Genomic DNA, 25,413 nt, shown 5'->3' with positions numbered 1-25,413 from the left:
CCCGGCTGCTTCCCCAGGACCTGGATAATCTAGTTGTTCTCTGCTCATCGCATTCACTTGGGAACTAAAATTGTATTATTGCTCAGAGAGTCAGGTCCTGTTGGTCCTTAATTGAATTATTATGTTTGTGGAGCCTGGATGGCCTTAATTCATGTCATCAGACTAGCTGACCTAATTAGAGAGTTTCTGCAAAGCAAATCAGAGAAAACCACTTCCCACCCGAGATGTTTCTCCAGCCAGCGGGAGTCCCTGCATGCATGGTAAGTGCATCCGGACACACCATCTTCATTCACTGAGGTCTCCGCTGAAGAAGGGGTCGGAGATTAGAATCCACACTTAGAGAGTCACGAGATGATTTAAGAAAGACTCTGCACAACAGCAAAAGCTGAATGCATTAACTCAAGATTCAAAAGTCAGTTGTAGAATGTGGCAGGGAAACTTGCAAAGTCTTGCATTTAGGGCTTTGTTTATTGATTTTTGTTGAATATTGTTATTCTGTTTATAATAATGTCCATCTGTGTAGTCTAGGGATGGTCTGGCATATGCCACTATTTTATCTGAAAACTGGCTTGATCGTTGTCTCTATGCCAGCAGTGTGATTTGTAGCTGGTAAAGCCAGTTCCGTCTTACTTGGTCATGGTTCAGGTTTGGAGGACTGCATTGGAAGGTGGTAATTCCTTTATGACATCCTTGATCAGGCTTGATTGAAGCATTATGTTTGATGTGACCCCTGTTGAGAGGAATCTTGGCCAACAGGAAGACATCCAGAGGATGGTCATGGGGATGGGATGGGATGGATGGATAAGAAGAGAAGAGAATGGTGACAGCTAGAAATCGTGGCTCATATGGACAGGTTCAGAGAGCTGGGTACAGTGCTTCAGGCAGCCGTCCTGTTGGCTCCAGCTGTCGGAAGGCCCATCTCATTGAAGGAGGCATACTCATTCGCACAGCTCTAGACAGTGAGCATTTTCAGGAGAGAAAAGACTTCAATTTGACGCAAGAATGTCCGTTCAGCATTTGAGCTGCCCTGTGAAGGCATGTCCCGCCTCACAGATAGCCAGCTCCCCGTCACTGCCTGGGACCATCCACTGAGCCTGAAACTGGCAAGAATCCTTCCAGTGCCCAACGAAGAGCATAGATGAATCTTCCCTACAAAGGTGTGTGATCGTCTGCCATTCTTTCTAATACCTGTTCAAAAGGCAATCCCAGGAATGGAGAGAGCACTGAAACCAAAGAGCGGGGAAACATTTTTTGACTTAAGTGATTTAAATACCATTCGGTGAGCATTTATTGAGTACCTGCAGTATGCAAGAGCCTGTGCTTGATGCTGTGGGGGAGGGAGGGAGGGAGGGAGGGAGGGAGCCACACACAGTCCTGGAGGAACTCGGAGGAGAGTAGATAGGTACACACACATACAAAATCGTGAGCTGTATGGGCTGTGCTGGGAGAGCAGAAATGGGATCACCAGGTCTAACCTGGAAGCATAGGGCCGACTTGACAACTTCACGTAAGAGTTCATATGGGAAGTGTTCTCTCACAGACAGGATGGCAGGATGAAGACCTGGAGCGGAAGTAGACGACAGGGAGGGGGCAGTATGGAGCAGGTGCAGGTGGTCTTTCCCCATCAATGACCTGTGAGTGAGGTGGGGGGCTCAGCTGTTGGTCGTGGGGAAGGTGTGCTGAGTGAGAAGATGAGAAGATGGAGAAAATTGGGGCAGGGCCGGAGGCCACCTAGAATTCCATGCTGTGCAGGTGGGGCTTTGTTCTTAAGGCCCCAGAGACTGAGGGCTTTTAAGCAAAGGAGGGACAGAGAAAGGAAGCAACTTTTAAGCAAAGGTTGGGTTGCTCTTCAGTAAGAGGATGCTGGTGGGAGGCATGTCTAAGAACCCAGGCAAAGGCTTGAGTAGCGCTGTGGTACTGGGATCAGAAAGGCCACAAATGACTTAACAATATCGTTCTTACAGCCCATAGTGGTTTGTTTTTTCAGTGGATGCTTGGCTATGGACAGAGAGGAGTTTAGATTCAAGGTGATTGGGAGGGTGGTCATATCACTACCAACGTCAATGGGCATAAAGTATCAGTGGTTCATATTAAGCTGATGTTTTTTGAGGGCCCTTCAGGAGCAAAGCATCATGGTGAGATCTGGAGGTGATGGAGCCTTCGTCCCCTCAGCTTAAACGAGGGGTAAGAAGGTTCCATCCAGGCGTACAGAAGCATCCTATTCAATTCTTACACACTGTACAGAGGGAGCCCGAGTAGCTGTCTTTTCTCAGACACGAGGGGCCTAAGGAACTGAAACAGGTAACTCAGGAGGGGGTGGGAGGAGAGTGCGGCCAACGCAGCCTCCCGGGTGCGGGCTTCACAGGCAGTCTGTCCCCCGGTATCCTGGTGCTCTCATGGGGCGGCCGCGGCATCAGTCCTCATGGGATGAACCAGACTCCATGCCAGCCACTCCCCAGCGCTCGTCCTCAACCCCAGGAGTACTCGGCAATGCCCGGGGACATTTTTGGTTGTCACAACTTGGCATCTAGCGGGTCGAGGCCAGGGTTGCCGCTAAGCATCGTACAGTGCACAGGGGGGCCCCCGCTGCTCCAACAAAGGATCACACAGCTGAGGATGAGAAACTGCTCCAGAGCAAGTCTCTTCCCCTCCTCCCCACATCTGCGCAGTGAGGGTGACCAGTGGTCACCAAGGGTCTTTTTTTCGCTTCTGTTTTCTCTGATCAGATACTGCTCACACTGGCCAGTGTGCCCCATTGCTTCCGCTGAAACACTTGTCTGAACCCCTAGTTCTGTTATGACACCCTAGAAGGATCCCACAGGGTGCAAGGGACAGGAACCTGGATGTAAGGAAGCTGTCGAGGCCCGAGAACGTGTTTGCATCCCTGGACTCAGTGATGGACCCATCCGCTCAGGGCTGTATGTTGGGTGGGGTCACTGCTTCCACTTCAGCTGACTGTCAGACCCTGAAGAGCATCTGTGTATAAAGAGGTGTCCATGTTGCAGATGTGCGGAATCACCGTCATGATCCTCAATCTAGAGTTCAGCTCTCTGTGAAGGGAAAGAATTGACGTGACAGTAGCCTTGATCTTAAACTTGTCACCATTGATTGTCAGACACAAGGAGAGAGCCCAGGTGGTGGTCTGGGGAGAACTGAGCTCTGCCTGAGGTTGCCGAGTTGGTTCCCATAGGGAAAAACAGGAATGTTTATAAATACTTTGGTAGCTATTGGCTTAGGTTCAGAACTCACATTTGATGTGACATGCAATCTTTTTGGTATTCTAAAATTTTTTTTTTTTTTTTTTTTTTTTTGCGATAACGCGGGCCTCTCACCGCTATGGCCTCTCCCGCTGTGGAGCACAGGCTCCAGACACGCAGGCTCAGCAGCCATGGCTCACGGGCCCAGCCGCTCCGCGGCATGTGGGATCTTCCCGGACCGGGACACGAACCCGTGTGCCCTGCATCGGCAGGTGGACTCTCAACCACTGCGCCACCAGGGAAGCCCTAAAATTAATTTTTGACGTAAAGATTTGTAGTCACTTGTATTTATAAATGGATTGTTTCTGAGCTCATCTTTTCACTGTGAATGATGTATCGTGCGTGTGTGTGTGTGTGTGTGTGTGTGTGTGTGTGTGTTTCCCCATCATTTAGCATGCCTTGAACGATTTCCCAACTCGTTTGGGGGGAAATTTTCGGCTCTCCCACTTTCTCTGTTATTCAAAAGCCACATCTGACCACTGTACATGTGAATTCTATTCCCATAACGTCCCCAGACGCAGCCGGAGTGTTGCATGTGCTGTTGGAAGAGCTTGGCCCACGTCATAAGCTGTTGACAGGCCCGTTACTGTCTCCTATTTAAAGCGGCTGCGTCGGGGAGCAGCTGTGATCACACAGGATCTGCGAGCACCACGTGCCTCCCTCAGAATGGAGATCATTACTATAGGAGGTTTTCTTTAACATTTTCCAAAATAGAAACAGAATCTTGGGTTTTGTTCACAAAGAATAATCAAGAAGACATTGGAAACAGATGCGCCTCAGGGCTTGAAAGACCAGACTCTCTCAGCACAACAGTCCAGAACCGAAGATCCGACAAGCATTTCCGATTGTTTCTTTTTGAGTCAGACGTGGCAGAGCTATATTTATCCAATGGGATTTGTAACGATCGGGCCCGTGTGCCGGGAATGTTTTTGGCACCGCTAACTTTAACTCCCGTCCCCTCGCAAAGCCCTCCCTCTGGTCACATGAAAGAGTTTTTAAATTTAGCACGGAGCATCTCTGTCAGAACACAGTCGTCCTTCTCTCCAAGTGTCTGGGCACAGCCCTCTGCTTCCAGCATCAGATGCAGGCAAGCACATGAGGGTTGAGAGCAGGAGGGGGTCCTCCGGCTTTGCACACAGGAGCCAAAGCAGATGGATTTGCCGAAACACAGGAGACCTTCACACAATCCCCTTTTATACGTTAAGGAACTCTGTGGGGTAGGAGCAGTTGTGTCATGAAGAGAGACTGAAGTTGTAGTAAGATTTAATAAACCTATATTCCTTTTCTCTTGAACCATGAACATGTTAATATTTCTGTGTATTTTGCATACAGAATGATCCAAGTCAAGTTTTTAAAAATTATAGTATCTCATAAACAACAGATATAGTTTGTTATTCTATCCCATTTGCTTTTTAAATGCAATAATTTTACATTTTTCTCCTTGGAAACAATTAGGATGCAAAGACTATTTCCAATCAAAATCTGTTTTAAAGATTGGCGTATGTTTGCTTGGTACTAATTTACCTTGTTTAGATTTTTTTTTCCAAATTAATGCTTTCAAGAGATGGAAATTACTGTGTTTTTCACTGCATATGAAAGAAAGCAAGCGTTAGAGTGCCCTCTCTTGTGCAAAGTGAAAATTGAAATATTTAAATAAATACTCTGAAGTGGAATCATCATCATAGTTTAACTTATTCAGTAGCAAGAGTGGGTGGACGTTTTAGTTCTTTTTTCTAAATCACATTGATTTATGTGCTCAACATCCTTATCCATTTTATAGAGTTAACTATTTTATATAATATCTTGCCTCAGATTATGTTATATATGCCTTATAAATAAATCTACAGGGTTGATCATTTTACAGGCATGTCTTACCATCAGAAATCTCAATCATATCCCTTCTTTAATTTTCAAAATAAATAAGGCCAGGGTTTTCTAGTTTGCATGTTTACTAGTCTCTTTTAATGCTAAGAGTATCTTTGTTTTTTTAAATTTATTTTATTGAAATATAGTTGATTTACAATGTTGTGTTAGTTTTTAGTGTACAGCCAAGTGATTCAGTTATATATATATATGTATGTATATATATATACATGTTCTTCACATTCTATTCCATTATGGTTTATCATAGGATATTGACTATAATTCCCTGTGCTATGCAGTAGGAACCTGTTGTTTGTCCATCCTGTATATAATAGTTTGCATCTGCGAATCCCAAACTCCCAATCCATTCCTCACCCCCACCCCCGCCATTGACAACCACTAATCTGTTCTCTATGTCTGTAAGTCTGTTTTTGTTTCGTAGATAAGTTCATTTGTGTCATATTTTAGATTCCATATATAAGTGATATCTAAGGTTAACTTTAAAAGCCAGCTTATTCAGCATTTTAAAAATGTAATCAAGAGTAAGAATAATTTCTTTACATAGTTGATCAAGCAGACATTCATTTTGTAAAGTTAGACTCATCCTTATTAATTTCACAGATGTGTATCAGATACCCACCGTACACTGCCATTGTCTCGGCTACTAGCATGTACATTATTTTATTCGTTCCCGTCACCGTTTTGGTGACGGATATTGCATTATGCCGTTTGCAGATGAAGAGACTGAGACTGGTGGTTTCCCTGACTGGTTCACAGCCGACAAACAGCCAAGTCACAGCGTGAACCCAGGGTTTCTGACTCTTAAGTCTGGGGCTGTTTGTAAGTAGGACATGAGGGAGCAGTTCTCAGAACTCTGGAGGGTCTGGGAGCACAGGGTTAGTTTATATCTCTTATCCTCAAAGGAATGTAGTGCTTAAAATTACTGGATTCTAGGGGGGAAGTGTGTTCATCTTAGACGTGTTTTGATTTGACTGCAGTTCTTTGTATTGTACGAGGAACTAATACCCATTTTTCTAAAAAAAAAAAAAAAAAAAGTATGAAAGTTACCATTATCTCAAACAGTAATGTGACAAATGCCATGTGTGTGACTTCCATTTTCATAAATACCTGTTTGCTAATTTTTTTCCCAAGTGATATTTTAAATTAGCACTTGGAATATATTTGCTAAAGTAAATTTTGGTACCATGACTGCGTTGACGTGAAGCTCAGGAGTTGAAGTAAACATAAGCCGTTGCTCCTTCAGGACCTAATATATCTGATTGTCAATTGATCATCAGTTTTTCTCTGGAAATGCTTATATGTTTATGGCTTTCGTATTTCTGCAGTTTCAAATGAGCAGTGACAGAACGTAATACCTTGCCCAAATATTGGTCAACAATGTTTGCTGTTACCTGAAACCATCTAGTGATGGAATTTTCTTTATCTCTACAGTCACAGCCCTTTCAGACAACATAAAACCAAAGATAAGCATGAGATAGACCGAATGACACTCACCATGGTAAGGAGGTCAAAAACTATTTTTTCTTTGCATTATAATTTTCATGTTTCATTCCATCACAACCAGTATAAAAAAAAAAAAGCTTTCTTAAAACACTGGAAATAGATGCTAAGGGAAATATCAGGGTTTGCTAACAATCAGTAAGACAAGATGTAGAAAAGCAAGAACAAAACTAAAGAAATCAAACGAAAGGAAAAATGACTGGGATGCAGAAGAGCGAGGAGACCTGATTCTTCTGGCTCCAGCCTGTCAATTGACTCTGAAGATGAGTAACTGTTCTGTGTTTCTTTAGGGTCGATGTTAGTTGGCAATGAATCTGCAGGTTTTTTTTTTTTTTAACACTATCCTTATGCAAGAAATGGCCTTTAAATCTGGTCGGGGGTGAGGGCACTGTTTCCCTGGATGCATTTTTGAGATCGTATTCTCCCCCCGCCCCCCACCCCCAGAATGTGGAACTTCCAGACATCTTCTCCCCTGAGCTGAAGTCCCTTCTGGAAGGCTTGCTCCAGCGAGACGTTAGTAAGCGACTCGGCTGCCACGGACGCGGGTAGGCCGTTGCTTCTGCCTTTCAGCGTCTTCACCTGGAAAGCAGAACAGTTCCTTTCAATACATTGAGAATCTTCCATTTCCGTTAGAGGGGGGGGTCGGACGGAATCCCATGGGAACTATATGTATATTGACCCACGTGTTTTCCTCAGAGTCTGCAGCTTCTTCTGTTCCATGTGAACTGAACTGTAGCAGGGATCTTTGGGAAAGACTGTTCCTTCAGTTTAGGGAGGGGTTTGGCATGCACTGTTCCGCTAGATTTCTAGTTTGCTTCAAAATTAATAGTTGGTGCTTCATATCCCTGCCATCTGATCTGTGAGGACGTGTAGACATTTGCTGTCAATCTCTTTAATGTGTAGATCTCTAATTTAGTTCTTAGTTAAATTTGTTCTCATGATTACAGAATCAGATATAGATACAATCTGTGAAAACCCCTAGGTTATCTCAGGCTGGGATGAGCATCCCCAGTAAAGTATCCCATGGACCATATTCCTAGGCTCAGTGGGCAGTATTTCTAAACATCACAGTGTTTCTTGGATTGCTTCGAAAGAAGCATATTTTACTTGCTGTCTTAAAGAGCTGGAAATAGTTGTCCCTGTGTGTTCTGTAATAGGAGATAATTTTTGCAAACCGTTTCTTAGATTTCCGAATGCATATTTACTTACCACTGCTGTGACTCCCTGTCTCCCGCAGTGCACAGGAACTAAAAACGCACAACTTCTTCCGAGGCATCGACTGGCAGCAAGTCTACCTGCAGAAGGTACTCCTGCTGGGACCCCACCCCGGGTACCACCCCGACTGTGCTCTCCACCTGCATCTCTGTATGCATCTCTACGTCCTGGCTCTGTCTCCAGGGTCCGCCCCAGCTCTCCATCCACAGCCCTGCTTCTTGCTCTCCTATCCACGTGCTGCCTTATGGCTCATTCCCTTTGGAACAACTTCTCCCTCTTTGTTTATATGTAAAAATGTACGAGAAACGTTTGTCATACACTTAGATACTTTTGAGCCCCGCACCACATAATTCAAGAATTAGCATGATTGTATAGAAGCATAATCCCCTTGGCTTATTTTAAGCTACTTTTTAATATTCTCATTGATTCAGGAAAACACCCCAAGTTCAAGTTGTTGTTTTTTCTCAGTGTTGATGATCATCTTTGGACTCATCTTTGCATCAACTCAGACCGTTGAGGGATGATGCTCTGTTAGTCCTGCCTAATTAGGAATAGAGTTCGGGCTCTGGTTCAGCCAGCATTGGCCTCGGGACGTTTGTGGGTGTGGGGCACCCCACCCTGCCCCATTGCAGGCGTTAAGCTTCTAGCAAACTGGGTCGTGGGGCTGCATCTCCTTTGGGGGCATTGTGAACTGTGCACTGTGATTCGTGTGAGCTTGAATGAGCCCTGCACAGACTGTGACACCTTGATGTGTCGCACTGAGATCTCTTTATAGAATAGCAGGTTGGGACCGGGCCCTGAGTCACCTAGTAGCTGAACCTTTCTTCTCTGGCTCTTCCAGTACCCTCCACCCTTGATCCCTCCCCGGGGGGAAGTCAATGCAGCCGACGCCTTTGACATCGGCTCATTTGATGAAGAGGATACCAAAGGCATCAAGGTACACCGGCGATGCTTGCTTTCAGGTTTTGTTTTGTTTTTTTCTGGAGGGTGGGGGATTTTTTAATTGGAAATCAGGCTTCATGATTGACTTAGTACTGGCCTGTTTATGGCCTGTAACTTACAGATGAATAGCCATATATTTGACGAATGTAGAAGAGGTCAAGACCTGAATTAGAGACCACGACAGCTTTCTTTGGACTACCTATTTTACGTTTGATAAACTGCAAAGTGGTCACATTCTTACTGATTTGGACAAATTGGTGGTTGATAGAAAACTCAGACGTGTTATGAAGCAGGGAAATACAGCCGGGTGATGGCAAACGTACTTGGCCTCATGCCAGACAGCCAGTCATCTTAGTTCTCCCAAATACCCTGGTTTCTCTGTGTCAGGATGAAAAGAGCAAACAGCGTGAATCATTTTGCATTTGTCAATCAAAAGTGAAATAATCACGTTTGTTTTCTTTTTTTAATATATATAGCATCTTCTGCATTTTTCAGACTTTGGTGCCTATCATTAGTTTCCAAGTAGACAGGGCATAATTAGAGGTGGTGAGTCATGGGAGAAAGTCACCCTCTTTTGGATGCCCAGTCAGAGCGTGTCACTACGTGTCAAGTTCTCACTGCCCCCACTTTCTCGGCTTCTCCCTCTGAGAGGCTCCCCTGCCCGCGTCTTCTCAGCTGCCTGCATTTATGGCCTTGTGTCAGCCCCCCTGGTCTTTCCTACCAGGCCGCTGTAAAGGTGATTGGGGTGCTCACGTGGCCAGTTTCCCAGGATGGCAGGATGGGGGGTGGCGGGGAAGGTCAGGTGAAGCACAGCGGAGAGGGCCTGGTCTGAGCCATGGCTCCCCTGGGGACAGCAGCGTGACCACTGTGCAGACGCTCGGCATCTTCTGTGGCCTGGACAGACAGGACCACCCTATAGCTTCGGGAATAGTCCTTTTACAGAGTTACCTAAAAGGATCACTGCTGTCACAGTAGAATTTTGTCATCAGACATACTTCTCTCCAGCAAAGGGCACTAAAAGGAAAACGAATATCACGTGGGAGCCTGTGAAAATTTTGTTGTTCAAAAGAGAGTCTTCACGCTTTCAATTTTGTCAGCTGTATTCTGGGCTTTGGAGTCAGACACACTGGCCTCAGATCTGCACTTACTACCTAAGGGAATCAGGGCCATTTAGGGAACCTCAGGAGCATTGGTTTGCTTGCCTGTGAAGTGAGTGGTTTCATTGCCAGGCCTTCTCTGTGGGTGGGTCACCTGTGTCAGCCTCCTGGCACGTACACTAGGAGTTTCTGTTGTGGTGGTTTTGCTTCTTCCGGAACCAGAGCTGAAAAGACTGTGTCTCTTAAAATGCAGCCCAAATAATACATTGTTCTTTAAGGAGAAAAAAAAAAAAAAGCTCACTTCATGTAGAGCTTTGTTTTATTCATTTTTCACATAGGCCGAGTCATAAAGACCAAGGCTCTCTGACCTTACAGGAGATGGAACCATTTGTGTATAAAGCAGAGTTGTCCATTTCAGAGCAACCACTTTGGAAAGGAGGGTGTTTTCACTTTTGCCCAACTCTGCAGAATCTGCCCCAGTGTCCCTCATCGCAGGGTGCTCTCCTGGCCTTGATGCTCTAACACTGCACCGCACACACACACACACACACACACACACACACACATACGCACGCATGAGCGTGTTCACACTCAGGACACACAAAGGTTTCAGCTCCAGGCTTGGTTTGGGCGTCTGAAGAAAGCTGAAAGGGGAAAGACAGTACACATTTTGATCTCAGAATCAGCACGTTAGGATAACAAGTCAGTAAGGGTGGGTGGAGAGCATCCTGATTGGGACCAGGATGCAGGTTCCTCCAGTGGTTCAGTGACTCACTCAAGGCCTGTGGGCAGGAGCCTCACCCTTGGTCTTTCTCCCTTTTTCTTCTAAATAACTTGCCTCTCTCCCGTACTTATCTCTCAGGCAAGGGAGTGAACGAGTCAAGCTTCTAGAGAGATCCCTGCTTTTGAAAGACAGGGCTATTTTTTCCTATCAGTAGGATCGCTTGTCTTTCTGCCACAGAACTGTAACTCAAATCTGTGAAACCATTTTCTTAGCTTGCTTTCAGAGTACAGGCTCACTTAGGGAGAAGAATGAAGAATTTTGAGTAATAGTTTGGAAGAGAAATGCTATCGTTAAGTGTAATTTTTCTTATAGCACCTCTGAAAGGCCACATCGCCTGAAGTCTCCGTGTATCTTGAGACTTATGATCATACTGTTCAACTTGGACTCATTGGAAGGCTCATGGGCTAAATGGTAGATTTGGCCTAGTGGACCTTTTAGTTTTTCTCACTTTACAGAATAATGGGGGGGTGGTTAGAAAGCCCTCCTGGCTTCTCCCTTGTAACTGTATCTAAAATCATAGGGATCTGTTTTCACAAATAAAATATCCTCACTATAATCGAAATTATTTTGTTGCCAGATTCTTGTCATCCTTTAAAGAAAACCCTATATATGTTAGTTTTCATTGGCAAAAATGCTATGAAGATGCTGTAGAAGATTGGGCTGCATCTGACTGACCCAGGGATGGAAGTGTGGTGCCCATAATACATCGCCCTGTGTGGATCCCGGTTGTTAGAGTGTCTTTCCTTTTTTTTTTTCTTTTTAAAAGATTTTATTGAAGTATAGTTGATGTACAATATTATATAACTTACAGGTGTACACTATAGCGATTAACAACTTTTAAAGGTTATACTCCATTTACAGTCATTGTAAGACACTGGCTATCTTCCCCGTGTTGTACAGTATATGCCTTGGTCACTCGATTGTCATTGGTGGAGGCTTATGACAAGTAATAAATTGTCTCTTAATGGTTGTAGGCTGTTGTCTAGTTATCTTCCTACACGCAGTTATGGTACTGTTGAATCTGTTGCCTTTGTAAGCATGTTAAATCATACATATCTTGATTCCTTAAAATGATAAGCTTCTTGATTGCGACCAAGACCTCTACAAGAACTTCCCTCTGGTGATCTCTGAGCGCTGGCAGCAGGAAGTGGCGGAAACTGTTTATGAAGCAGTAAATGCAGACACGGATAAAATCGAGGCCAGGAAGAGAGCTAAAAATAAGCAGCTTGGCCACGAAGAAGGTAAAATAGCTGGTGTGTCTGAAGATGTTTCTAAAGCAATGAATTTTCAAGATCTCTTGTAAAGCTGAAAATAGTATCTGGGTCATAAAGTACTTTCCAGTAGAGTGGGGGAAATGCCATAAATTGTTTTCGTTTTACCTGGCTTGGGAAAGATCAGTGTGAAATGATATTTCAAAGTCTTTAATTTTTTTTAAAGTTTTTATTGAAATTTAGTTGATTTACAACGTTGTGTTAGTTTCAAGTGTACAGCAAAGCGATTCCGTTATACATATATATAAATATATACTTGATATTTCAAAGTCTTTAGTCCACATATAAATAATATGTATGGAGGTCGTCAGCAGTATTTTGTCAATACACCTTCTTATCTTGGAGTTTGGGGGCCAGTTTGGAAGTTTTCTTCCTTAAAGATTAAGTATCACGGTGTCAGCAACAGGGCCAGCTTCCCGGGTGTCTGGCCTGTGTGGTGTCATCAGGCCGCCAACCCAGGTTAATGCTCTGCTGGTACCATCTTGACATTCTTAATAATTTTTTAACAAGCGGCCTGCATTCTCATTTTCCACAGGGCCCCGCAAAGTATGGTGAGGAACTTAGTATTACATGTTTACTTGTCAAGAGACATAAGTGTATATACATACATTTATATTATAAACAGCATGAAAGAGTCACCAGGGCCGAACTGTGGGGAGGGGCCGAGTGGGCGCGTCAAGGACCCGAGATTATCTAAAGCCACGGGGAAAATGGTGGAAAATTCACCGTCGCCATTGCCAGAAAGAGCGACTTATGGCTTTCTTCTTTTCTTAAGTTCCCAGTTTGGCTTCATACTGTATCTTGTGTGGGCTTTTATTACTGAATCTTGGCTAAACTCCTTAGGCTTAACCTATTGGCCTCAAAAACACTGGGCAGTTAGTTGCACTGCCTGTGCACCTCCTCATTACTGTAGTGACTGGTTACGTGCTCTCATTTGGAATAAACATGACGAGTACCTCTCCACTCAACTCCATTCATACGATCACAGATAACTGTGCCAAAAACCAACAGCAGAAGAAATACCAAGAAGGAGCTGTGCCAGCATTAAGAGATATTCCTATTAGTGAAGTAAACCAAATGTTCTTTCTTGCAGCCAAAGAACTTTACACCAAAAACTGAATTGTACGTAGACTAATACCAAACGCTTATTACAAATTTTTGATGTAAAAATTTTGACCATAGTAATGTTGACTATCTTTCTGATTAATATCCAGTATTGAAATGTAAAAAAAGAAAAAGAAGTTGAACTTCTCTTAGATTAAGTTCTATTAATATTATAAATGTTATCAAGGGGCTTCCCTGGTGGTGCAGTGGTTGAGAGTCCGCCTGCCGATGCAGGGCACACGGGTTTGTGCCCTGGTCTGGGAAGATCCCACATGCCGTGGAGCGGCTGGGCCCGTGAGCCCTGACCACTGAGTCTGCGCATCCGGAGCCTGTGCTCCGCAATGGGAGAGGCCACAACAGTGAGAGGCCCACGTACCGGGAAAAAAAAAAAAAATGTTATCAAATAGTAGTTACTAAGGGACAGAATAAGTAAAATCCTGCATTACCATATAGCAAATATCCCTCCCCCGCCAAAAAGAAAAAGAGTCACCAAGCCATATTTTTATTTACCGTATTTGAGTGCCCTATTAGGATTTCCAAAGGAGAATACATAACATCCAGTATTAAATAAATCAGTCATCTTTGATTCACCAAATATTGCCACTCTTGATTTTTCTATGACTTTATGGCTTTTTGATATTTAAACTTATTGTGGTTAGTGATGAAGGTAGCTTTTTGTTTTATTTCTAAGCAAAGACCTTTCTGAGGTTAACGTATAATAAGAATGACCGGAAACAATTTCGGTCTGTGAACAATTTGCTTTGGTGGGGGTATCTTGGTGCAGGATTCCTGGGTCTTGTCGACCATCCCCCAGTAGCATTTATCATCTGTTTAGAAAAGTGTCCACCATCCTGGATGAATGACTCCTTACCTAAAAGTCACCTGAGTGCACCAAGGGAACATGACAGCCCTTTAACTGTGTTCACCTCCATTCTGCAGGGAAAGGGGCTTTATTTCTAAGCCGTTCTTGAGAGAACAGATTCACTGAGATCACTCTGGACCACGTTTGCTGTTACGGATTTTACACAGGAAATTATGGCCTCGGTAGTTTGCTCAAGGGAGAGCCACGATGTCACTAGAATCTTGACAAATTGGACCCAGAAAAAAATATGTATGTTAATGACCTTGTTGAAGTGTAGGCTTTTAATTAGAGCTGTAATTAGAACGTCTGGCAAATTAATGAATTATTCTCACATGTAATTAAGTAATTTAGGAATAACTAGATCTTGGCTGAAGATCTCAGAAGAAGTAAAAATATAAGACGTATACTTTAAATGTACTTGACAAATGCAGGCACCTTTTCCATTAATAAATGGCAACTCCGTGAACCACACCCCATCACCACGGACCCTCCCGAGGCCCCTCCCTCCTTCATTCTTTTCCTTCCTGCTTGTGTCCAAGTGACACAACATGGGTTTTGCTTATTTATTACCTGAATCTCCCACTAGAATGTAAGTTCCCTGAAGGCGAGGACTTTTGTCTCTTTTATCCACTGCTATGTCCAGAATGCCTAGCACATGCCCAGCACCTAGGCATTCATTCCCTTCATAGTTGAATGAATGAGTGAGTGAATGAATGATTTTAGCACAATCACCAAATCCTCTAAGGAAGGCAAAGTAAGCCACTTAAAATTGACCTTTTTTTTTTTTTTGAGACAATACTTTGCTGTAAAAATGTAATCAGAACTCAACATGCATGTGAATTAGCTTGGCCTCCCTACCTAACCATATATATGAAGGATAATTATAACCTTAAGTGGAGGAAAGACCAGTTTTTGACCCTTGTGTTACGTTGGCTTCTTTGGACAAGAAAATCCCCTCTCTTGTTATTTTTTTTTAAATAACATTAAAGGGAGAAGCCCAATTCCATATAAAGGCAAAGGTACTTTGGGCATAGCTTGAGTTTAATCACTCTCTATTAGTCAGTTATCACCCTACATAATGAAAAAATATTTAGCAAACAAACTTTGACCTTCTCAGAGCAACAGAGGAACATCATGAGTTTATCAGAATATTGAGAAACAGCCATTTAATATGTTAGTAGAGAGATGAAGAGACCTGTTCTTTAATGTGTTTAAAACTAAAATAATGATTTCTATAGTGTGCTGTCTTTATAGAAACTTGCTCTTTTTCTAAAAAGTGTGTCATTCTTTTTTTCTGAGAAGCACATAGGCATTCTGTTTCAGACCGTGCTAAATTTCATCGCTGTGTTCCGTGCCTCAGATTACGCTCTGGGAAGAGACTGCATCATGCACGGGTACATGCTGAAGCTGGGAAACCCATTCCTGACTCAGTGGCAGCGTCGATATTTTTACCTCTTTCCAAACAGACTTGAATGGAGAGGAGAGGGCGAGTCACGAGTAAGTCTGTGGCATCTTCCCGAGCACTCGTTTCCGTGGTGATTTCACATCGCCTGCATGTTGTCTCAAATCTCCCTCTAGCTCCCATATCTCTTTTAACATGTATACATGAGATTTTCCTGTTCAGACATTAACTTTTAAACTTCTGAGTCAAGGAAGGATTTGGTGCTACCTGAAAACAGAAGGTGCCTTCCAGGGAGGTCGAAGCAGGCAGGTCTGAGGAGGGCTGGAGAGCGGTAGGTGGATCAAAGAAGGGGAAAAAACTGGGACTTTGGAGTCAGAGGTGTTTAAATCCACTGCTCTGTGTCTCTGGGACTTGGAGCACATTATGTCGACTGAGCCTCAGTTTCCTCATCTATAAAATGGGAGAAGAAGAAATGATAACGACTACTACAATTGTTGCAGATTTATCTCGGGCCTGGTGCTGTAGACACACAGACACAAACACACACACAGACACACACACACACACACACACACACACACACACACACACACACACACTTTTAATTTGTTCAGCAACCTTTGAGGTCCAAGCCTTATATTATAAAGAGAGAACCAGGGCTTAGAGAGGGAAGGTCTGGCACCAGTGACAGGTGTGGGTGAGGAGTGATTCCGACTGGGGTCTGCCTGTGCCCCGTGTCTCCGTTACGAGGCCTCCCTGAGTCAGGGTTGAGTAAGACGAGGTCTGCGGTGCAGGCTGAGAAGCTTGGCACCCAGGCCAGGGCACCTGACCCCCCCTCCTGTTGTCTCCACCTTGCTGGAAAATCGGAAGTGGGTTTTATCGCATTAGATGGGAAGATACAGCCACCCTGTAAGGTCCTTTCGAGAGCTAATGTTAGTGAACAAGAAAAGAGAGATTTCCCATCTACACGATCCCTCGTAGCAAGTGGGGCAGCATTTATTAAGCGTCTGTGTGTGGAGCGCCCAGGGCTTGTCTCCGTGGAAGGAGTTCTCTTGGGGAGGGAATGGTTGGTCATCATAAGCAGGACAGTGGTCCCAACTGTGAAAAACATAGTTGGTGTATTGGAATATGGCCCCTGTATCAGAATATAGCTCCCTACTGGCCAGAGCATGGAAAATGGTGAGCCCAAATCTGGTGTGTTTGACTTTGGAATGTGTTTTGCAAATCCTTGTTGGTGAAGATGCCATTTAATTACAAGTGATTGCTACTGTGTATGACCACATTCTTCCTAAATGACCATGATCTTCTCACTATTGCTAGTGCCGTAGAAGTCATTTTCTAAAAATTCATACATCTAGGATCTGAGTTATGATTAATAAGACTCTATGGGGGTCCTGAATTATAACTCAGGTACTGCTAAGTATTGTATAATATAAAATATACATATTACATAGAACATGTGTATATGATGATACATAAATACAAGCTAATTATATTTTGTATAATATTACATATGTATTTTTTACATTATCGTATACTTACTAGCACCTGAGTTATAATTCATACATATGTCATTATATAATGTTTATTTCCAGATAATGAGTGGCCCTGGGCGTAGTATGCATTTACTATGCTATCTACTGGTCAGTCACTGTTGCACACTTTGAAAGGAAATTGTCTCGCTTTTCAGGATATTTGAAAACTAGAATCTTCTTTTGCTTACCATTGGATATGATAAATTATCTTGGTTTTAAGAGAGTCAGCATTTAGCGGTGATTCACGAAGCTACGTAATGTGCCTGGGTAGATTCGTAAGTTTAAGTAAGGGAAAAAGAAAACGTGGGTTTATGATGGTGTTGTTTTTCATTTAGGATTCCTGGAGTATTTATCCCAAAAAACATAAAATGGTAAGGTGCTCAGAGACACGGTAGCGTTCACCGGAAGCAGTGATGCTGTAGACCCAGCAGGACAGTCGTTTAAGGACGTCATCTGTGTTTACAACATCATTTCGACGTGATCAAAATATCAGTTGCTTACAAGCTAGCGTGACCGAACTTCTACTGGGCTGCTGGGTTCAAAGCCAGCGACACACCTCTCGCTCATGTAGATTGTAGGTAGCGGCGTCATTGTTCCCTCATAGCAGGATTGATCGTGTCTAGGCAAGTGTGTGATGCAGGAGAGGTACGTGTGATTCACACTCATCCCCACGTTAGTACTGTGCTGAGGGAACACTTTGCTTTCTGCCTTATAGAGACGTTCCTTCCTTTGCAGCTTTCTTTGAGATGTTACATTTTGAATTTTCGTACATTTCTTTTGTAGTCACTTCCCCCCACTTCTAGAATATCATCAAAGAAAGAAAGATGCTGATTTTTTTTCTTTACTTTTTCTAAGCTGGTAGTTTTCAGTATTATTTATTAACTTAATTTAAAAAGTCATGCAATAATGTGAAGTAACTTATCATCTTTTATTTTTACGGTCAGCAAAATTTACTGACAATGGAACAGATTGTGTCTGTGGAAGAAACTCAGATTAAAGACAAAAAGTGCATTTTGTTGAGGATAAAAGGAGGGAAGCAATTTGTCTTGCAGTGTGAGGTGAGTGTTTATTTGTATTTTTTCCAGAGGTGAAAGTTAGAACAATTATATAAACATTCAACAGAGATGCCTGCCTGGTTATCAAACATTTTCTTACTCCATGCTTTATCACTCACGAACTTAGCAAGAAAGTTGGAAGATACAAGGATCTCAGCAAATCAACAGTTATTTTAAAAGAAGTGTTTCTTAGAAAATGGCAGGAGGAAGGACAGGAAATAACGTGATTACCCTATCTGGAAACCATCCAGTATTTAATAGGAGCCTTGAATTTTATTTGTTCCACAATTTTCCAGATCTGATCTGATCTTTCAGCATGTTTGAAGCTGAGGTTTGTGTGTTGAAATAAACATAAGATCCCCAAGTAACTCTTAACAGGGGAAATGCCATCTTTCTCTCCCCAAAGTTCTATTGTACCCCGAACTTAATTCCTGAACACTTCTCCTGGGGTGTGGGGGGATGTTTGGTGGGGGGATGAGAAAAGAGCGTATTTAGAGAGATAAAGCAGTAGTAAATACAAAGACGTGTTTGCTTCACGACTTCAACACTTTTCTACTGTGTGTGTGTGTGCGCGCGCATGTGTGTGTGTGTGTATGTGTATACGTGCTTGTAAAGAGCATATTTAGAGAGATAAACTAGTAGTTGATGGAAAAACATATGATTAATTACTTCATGACGTCATTGCACATGTGAAGGCGCTTCTGAAATTTGTCAAAACTCCTCGTGTATTATTTTCTAGACTCGAGTTATTTTAGACATCAGAGATGAAAGGTGATCTTTCAACAAAGTCAAGGCAGCACTTCTCCTGTGGGGTTGTAGGAGGCTCTTCTGAAGGGCTTGGTCCCTCTTCTGGGCAAGGGGCCCCTGAAGGAAGTTCCTGCGTGACCCCCCCCATTACTCACTGGCCGTGGGGTGGGACATGGGGTGTGCTTTCTCTGGGGGGAAGGGGGTTCCAAGGACTGGCCAGAGGTATCCATGTGTGTCGGCGAATCCAGTGACACTATCCCAACTCCTCCGCCTCTTCTGTTTGCCTTCAGAGTGACCCAGAGTTTTTGCAGTGGAAGAAAGAGCTGACGGAGACGTTCACCGAGGCCCAGCGGCTGTTACGTCGAGCCCCCAAGTTCCTCAACAAATCCCGCTCGGCCGTCATGGAGCTCTCAAAGCCGCCCCTCTGCCACAGGAACAGCAATGGCCTCTGACCCCTGGCACAGGGAGGGTCCCACGAGACGGCACCTCCTCCGGGAAGTCCACGTGGGCTGCTCGACCCGCGAAGTGGAGCCTTTGGGAGAAGTGTGAGGATGAGAGATGGAGTCGCTCACCTCCGGGGTGCTCCGTGGCTGGGGGGGCCCAGGACTCTGAGATGCTCCTACTAGGAGTGGCGACCACCCTCAGGCTTGGGGGCGCCTCCTCCCCTCCCGAGGGTCTCCCGCCACGATCGCATCCATCCGCCCTCGAAACTACTGAAGAAACGAAGTTCTCTTTCTTTGCCACACACTTCTTTTGGTTATAGATGACCTAGAACTTGAAATGATTCCTACTGATTGTGTCACTTTTTGCATCCGATATCAAATGTATCTCAGGCTTGCCAAGATGAGATCGAACAGTCTGCTGTTCAGGTCGCCCCACCGTTGCCACGCTCTGTCCATAATCAGCCCGGGCTCGGTTTAGATGTCTTTGCTCCATAGTCCTGGCAGGATGGCAGACCAGCTGGGTGTCCTCTGTGCCCTTGAGAACCAGCCTCTCGTTGTCTCGGGGCTTGAAAGCTGCAGAGGTTTTCTGAAAGGGCTGCACCTGGGCCCTCCCTGTGGGTGCCGCACCCACGGGTACCAGCCTGCCTCTGACCGGGAGCTTAGGCAGCTGGGACCAAGGGCGTGGGAGCCACTCAACATCGAAGGCGTCAGATGGTAGATGGTTGGAGGCTCACGGTGGCTCTGCAGGAGAGGCAGTGGCGTTTGCATCTCACGGTGACACAGCCATTTTCAAACCATCAAGTCGGTGCACTTCCCCTGGGTGCACAGGACCTCCTGCGGGCGCCCGTCTCGGGCTTGGACTGGAAGCGGTCGTGAGACACAGCAACTCTGGTTCCCTCTGGCTGACCTCAGGAAGCATCTGGGTAACGGATGTGTCAAGGAAGGAAACTCTGTTTTACCTTTTAGTATAATTTAAAAATGAATTTTATTGAAAAAAGAATGCTGAAGATGAATGTGTCGAAATGGGTTAACTGTGTATATTGACTTGCATTGTCGTTCAACTGTCATTAGCGAATAATTCTCTGCCCTGGTGGGTTCTGTGACAGCGACGGCCTGATCCCAGTGGCCTCCTCTCCCCATGGTTCGTTTCATGTCCCAAATAAGTGCTGGTTTATAAGAACCAGTGTGTTTCCCAGCCAAGTCCTCCGTGTCATCAGACTAAAAATAATAACAGTAATTTTCAGAGTCCACATATTTGTCCTTTCTTAGTGCAATTTTATTGTTCTGAGTCGACTACTAACAATATAAATAGCTTGACATTGTAATCATCTGCATCCTGTCCTCAGTATTTTTAGTGGTTCCGAATCTTTGTGTTTATATTTGTGTGCCGCACTCACTGGGAAAGTGAGTCCTTTTTAATGAAACCATATCTTGAGAGTTTGGAGGATAATTACCGAAAGAGCCTTTTATTTCATAGGAGTTACCTTGGAAGAGAAACTTTGAGGTTCACTATTTATCTCAACTACTAGTTGGAATTTAGCATACATGTTCTCCTATCTGCGGTTTCCAGTATAGAAGTTGGGGGCTACTATTTGCATGGATCCTCCTGATTTAAAAGGGAAGAACAGTATTCAAGTTGTGTTTTAAAAAAAAAAAAGTAAAAAAAAAACCGCCAGAGATGGAAAAGCTGTTCATGGCAAGTGAGCATCTCCCCAGGCGTGGTTGACTGTCACTGTCACCACTGTAGTTAGTTCCTGGCTCCATCGCAGCATCACACGTGCTCAGCACCTGTGGTTCAGAGATGGGTAATTACAGTTTAGAAATCGCTGAGCCTCCTGCCTCTGCTGGACAGGGTAGAGACGTAGCCTCACGTGGAGAAGGTGCATGAACTCCTTGAGGGTCCGGGCTTAGCGTCTCACGTTCCATACCCAGGGCACCAGCTACGCCGATTCGCATCTCTGAAAAATATCATTTAAGCTCTGAAGTAGAACATAAGGTTGTCTTTTCTTCGCAAAAGAAAAATGAATTGGAACTATTCCGAGAGCCCTTTCGCCTCGCCTCAAATTTATTCCAAGTGAACGTTTACACTCCCTCACGTTTGATGGGTCACGACAGGGCTGAGAAGAGCATTACGTGGATGTGATTTATTGAAAGTGCTCTGTGAACTTAGGAGGAGTGGCTTTTTAGGGGGAGGTCCCTGTGTGTGTTTGGGGTTTGGCAGCCCTGGAGAAGCCAGTCTTCCTCCTGAACTCGTGCCTGCAGCCCTTCTGAGGGGGTGTTTCTGCTGCCAGATGGAAGGCGCTTCCGGAACCCTTCTGTGCCAGCACCTGGTGCTCCCGTGGCCAAAGAAGTCGGTTGGTTTAGAAGTCTTGGTATACGTGGCTGTTTTAGGTCTTAATGTTTGACCCTACCTACATTTGGAGTGTTAAAAAGGGCAAAATTGAGCACCAGTGTTATCATTATTTTAGATTTATTTGGTCGGGATATTTTCACATTGTCAGAAAAAATCACTGAAGTTGATATTTTTGTAAAATTACGTTAGTAGTGTCTTGATTTCATGATTCAAAGGAATCATTAAAGCAAAGCCTAAAAATAATAGATTAAGCTGCTCGACACCATATATGGAATGAATTTAAAACTTTTGGGAATCCAAGGTTATTTTTTTTAACCTAAAACATTCTCTTTGGTGCATTTATTCCCTTATGTCATGGGGGCTCATGGTTTTTCCTTCTCTATCATGTTTAAGTACAATTTTTCAGCAAAACTGCTAGAAATCAGCTGTTGTTTCACTGCTAATGTGAATGTTTCACTTCCTGTGCCTCTGATTGGTCAATTCACGGACATGACAATTTCAAATTCTATATGTAAAGAGAAGGGGCAAATGTCCAGGCTCGCTGAAGAAAGGAAGCGTTCTGCTCAAGAAAGACAGCAACAAAGCTGGAAAAGCAAATAGACAGAGCGATGACCACAAACAACCATCTGTTCAAAGCAAGAGTTAGCTTTGATTTGCGCTTTGAAATATGCTGTACATATACTAAAAACAATTGTTTGAAGGCTCACACTGGCCATTAAAAAATATCATTGACCGATTGACAATGTGGTTTAACTCTCAAGAAGATCAAAGTGTGTTTTTTTCTGATGATTTTTTATTTCATTCAGAATTTATAGTTGGGCCAATCGAATACAACATTTGACTTTTCAGTGGAATTGATTTTTCTGATGTTTCAAAATGTTAACCTATCAAGAAGAAAAGAAAATTCTCAAAGTTGGACTTTTTTTGCTTGATGTAAATATGTTAAAAAATTTGCAGTGTGCTGGTGTAAGATAAGGCTTATCTTGTATGATTTAATTTATATGTAATTTTTCTCAGTTTCATTCAGGGACTCATATCTGTGTCGTTCAGAGATGCTTGGGGAAGGAACTCCTCCCCTCCCAGGGAATGGATGCGCTGTTTGTACCCGGAGAGGAGTTGGGCTTCACTGGGATCTGTGACAAATGCTGGGAGGTGGATGGAGTGGGTGTCACAGAAGGCAGGATCCTGGTAGAGATGGGGCAAAGGAAAAAAGGGGTTAATTCGCTGGGAAAAGCCAATCTCCTTACACCATAAAGCACCAGGGAAATTCCAGTTGAACTTGGTGCTTTGGGGTGGTTTTCCCCTTATAACAAGAAGAGTTGAATAGTAACTATCTTAAGACTCAGTCGCTTTAGTTTTGAATATGGAGCTGCTGGACTTGTAAGAGGCTGTTTGCTTTCCACCAGGACTTTCTGTAGAAATGCTGTTGCCGGTTGTCCCTGCTTGTCATCCGGCACCCTTGGGGAAGGCACAGGGGACCCAGAGCTGATGCTCCATCTTGGTGTGTGTGCCTTGCAGCCAATCAGGGGAGGGGGAGAAGGCCAGAGGTGGGGTGTGGGCTGCTGTCACCCTGTCAGTCAGGTGGGGACATTGCTGCACACCCACTGAAGGTACCGTAATTCCCCTACAGTAACAAGACTGGGCTTGCTGCTTGAGCCAAGCAGAGTGAGCTTTACTTTTCAAAACATTTTTTCTAACATGATTTTCCCTTCCACATCAGGTTAACTTGAGAAGCTTTAATTAATTAATCACTTAAATTCATGTTAATATGAATTTTTTGTATCCCGGCCACATTTTGAAAAATTTACTGTAGGAAGAATGAAAGTTGAAGTCTAAAATGATACTTCTTGGCTTCCTCGAGTCATAATGGCCTTTAGATTTTCTTCATCCTCAAAGACTAAGAGAGCTGTTCTTTGACAGCCGAGTAACAGGGATGCCCAGCTCTGGCAGCGTTCAAAGGCCTGGGGGCATGAGTGACCGGCCACTTCACTGGCCTGGCTGGGTTAGCACTTACGGATAAATGTAGCACCCCAAATTTTAAATTGCCTTTATTTAAAAAAACACGCACACACTACAGAAAATGGATTAACATATCATTCCATCAAAACCATATAGGAAAACCCTGCATTTTAGAGTTAAATGACTCACGTTCTTATAGTAAACTCTCTTATACCTAACAAATCTCAGAATCATCTCTGAAAAACTGGTAACTATGCTTCCGATTTTAATTTTGTCCTAATATAAAATGTCTCTCATGTAAGGGGTAGGGAATGGAGAAATATTTCTAATTGTGTATTCATATTCCAAAGGACTTGAAATTCAACTTCTTGTTTCTTAGTTGATTATATTCCATGATGTACATATTCTATGTGGTTTATAAGCTAAGCACTGGCCTTTTTTTTTTTTTTTTAGTTCTATTGTTAAATTGTATTTTTCTATGTTTTAACAAATTATAATAGATTTGGCTTTTTTCTGGGTAGCATAAAGATTGCCAAACTACATATATATATATATATATATATATATATATATATATATAAAAACAAGAGTTCTATTTTAGCACAATAGCTTTTTATATTATTTATTGAATCCTTCAGTTCTCATTAGAAACATTGCTTACCGCTTCTGCCCCTTTTTATTTGTATAGTTTGTTATTTAAGGAAATGCAGTCCTTTCTGTTTCTGGGTTTTTTTTTTTTTTTTTCCACAAAATAAAATTGAGACAAAGCATATAGCAATGTGGGGTGGACATCCTTTCTCACGGCCATGGACTGTTTTCAACAATAGCGTAACCCTCTGATCTGTGCTGAGAGGCCAGCGCACTTCTTGGGGTAACATCTGACAGTGAACTTGTGGTGAAATAACTGCTTTCATCTACCTCTTCCGAAGGCCCCCTGCTTGTTGACAGGTTCCTTGAATGCTTGATTCTACGCGGGCTCCATCGTAAAAGGATTTCAGGGAAGCGTATAGCCGTCCTTCCCTCGTGAAGTAGATTTCACCGTGTCGTGTAGGGGCCCCAGCGAGCGGGGCAGGTGGATACGATCGCTCCTGTGTGGTCAGCCTTCGGGAGCTGCAGTTCACCTGCAGAGCATCATTTCTGATTCTTCTCGTGCCAAGTCCCCCCAGTCGGTCTCGCCATTGCCTCTAGATTTGACTGTTGCACCCGATTCATCAACTACTAAATGGAAGCTGCTTCCTCCACATTCTTTAGAAACGGCCCCGCTGGGTTTTAAAACAGCACTTCCGGGAGCAGCACATTCGAACGTGACTCTTCCCCCCTTGCCGTTTCAAAATGGTTTGGGAAATGGGCTTGTCTGTGGTTAAAAGGGTCCCCGTGAAATAGAGTGAAGATTGGTCCCTGTGAGAGGGGGTCCCTCCTCACATGTTGATGTTTTTCTCTCCCTGTTGCCCTAGCTGCACAGCCATCCACGTAGTCACATATTTGCTCTGTTCATGGCCAAGTGTAATGCCCTTGAAGGAATAAATCTGTTTTCCCTCATGCATTGCTATACCAAGTGAAGCCAGTGAGTTCGATATTGTAAGTCTAGATATTGTACCTATTAAATTACCATCTGTTTTTATCTCTTTTCCCATCGATTTTGCCAGTGGAGGTTTACGGTCGCCTCTTAGTATGCGTTTACTAGTGCACGTCTGAAATCGTATCCCACGTAAGATGCTGGTTCAAGTCCGCGGTCACCTGCCCTGTGTGTGGTGTGTCACCGTCGGTTAGTTTCGCCATCTTTCACGGTTATTTGGGGGCAGTCGGGCTGGTTTTCTGTGTTGATAAATGGCTTATGTAAACCTCAATAAAAAGGATCTGTACAAAGAGACATACTTTGGTGTGCTATTCCCCCCCCCCCCCCAAGCTAAAAAAACTACATTTCTTTATCAAGCTGTTAGGTCATCAGGAGGTGACTCATTTGTAAGAATCCTAACTTCGGAAAAATTCATGCAGAGGCTGAT

At 43.7% G+C, this 25,413-nt stretch overlaps 1 protein-coding gene and 1 pseudogene across 3 annotated transcripts in view; both read left to right on the top strand.

Annotated features, from left to right (window-relative positions):
* Window positions 1-25,228, top strand: part of GRK3 (G protein-coupled receptor kinase 3) — a 123,006-nt gene extending 97,778 nt beyond the window's left edge. For both annotated transcript variants that reach the window (XM_082853197.1, XM_082853198.1), the window contains 8 exons: window positions 6,573-6,639; window positions 7,086-7,186; window positions 7,879-7,945; window positions 8,698-8,793; window positions 11,758-11,920; window positions 15,277-15,413; window positions 17,798-17,911; window positions 18,946-25,228. In XM_082853197.1, coding sequence (XP_082709323.1) covers window positions 6,573-6,639; window positions 7,086-7,186; window positions 7,879-7,945; window positions 8,698-8,793; window positions 11,758-11,920; window positions 15,277-15,413; window positions 17,798-17,911; window positions 18,946-19,107 — 907 coding nt within the window. In that variant the 3' untranslated portion in view covers window positions 19,108-25,228. The remainder of the gene's footprint in view (window positions 1-6,572; window positions 6,640-7,085; window positions 7,187-7,878; window positions 7,946-8,697; window positions 8,794-11,757; window positions 11,921-15,276; window positions 15,414-17,797; window positions 17,912-18,945) is intronic.
* On the top strand, window positions 12,637-13,087 carry LOC309970339 (phosphatidylinositol N-acetylglucosaminyltransferase subunit P-like; annotated as a pseudogene). The gene has a single exon. The product of its transcript is annotated as a phosphatidylinositol N-acetylglucosaminyltransferase subunit P-like (transcript).
* Window positions 25,229-25,413: the final 185 nt, after the last annotated feature.

The sequence above is a fragment of the Leucopleurus acutus genome, assembly GCF_964270905.1.
Source record: "Leucopleurus acutus genome assembly, chromosome: 13".
Taxonomy (NCBI): Eukaryota; Metazoa; Chordata; class Mammalia; order Artiodactyla; family Delphinidae; genus Leucopleurus; species Leucopleurus acutus.
The sequence above is the reverse complement of the archived record's forward strand: the minus strand, read 5'-3'. Positions and strand labels throughout refer to the sequence as shown.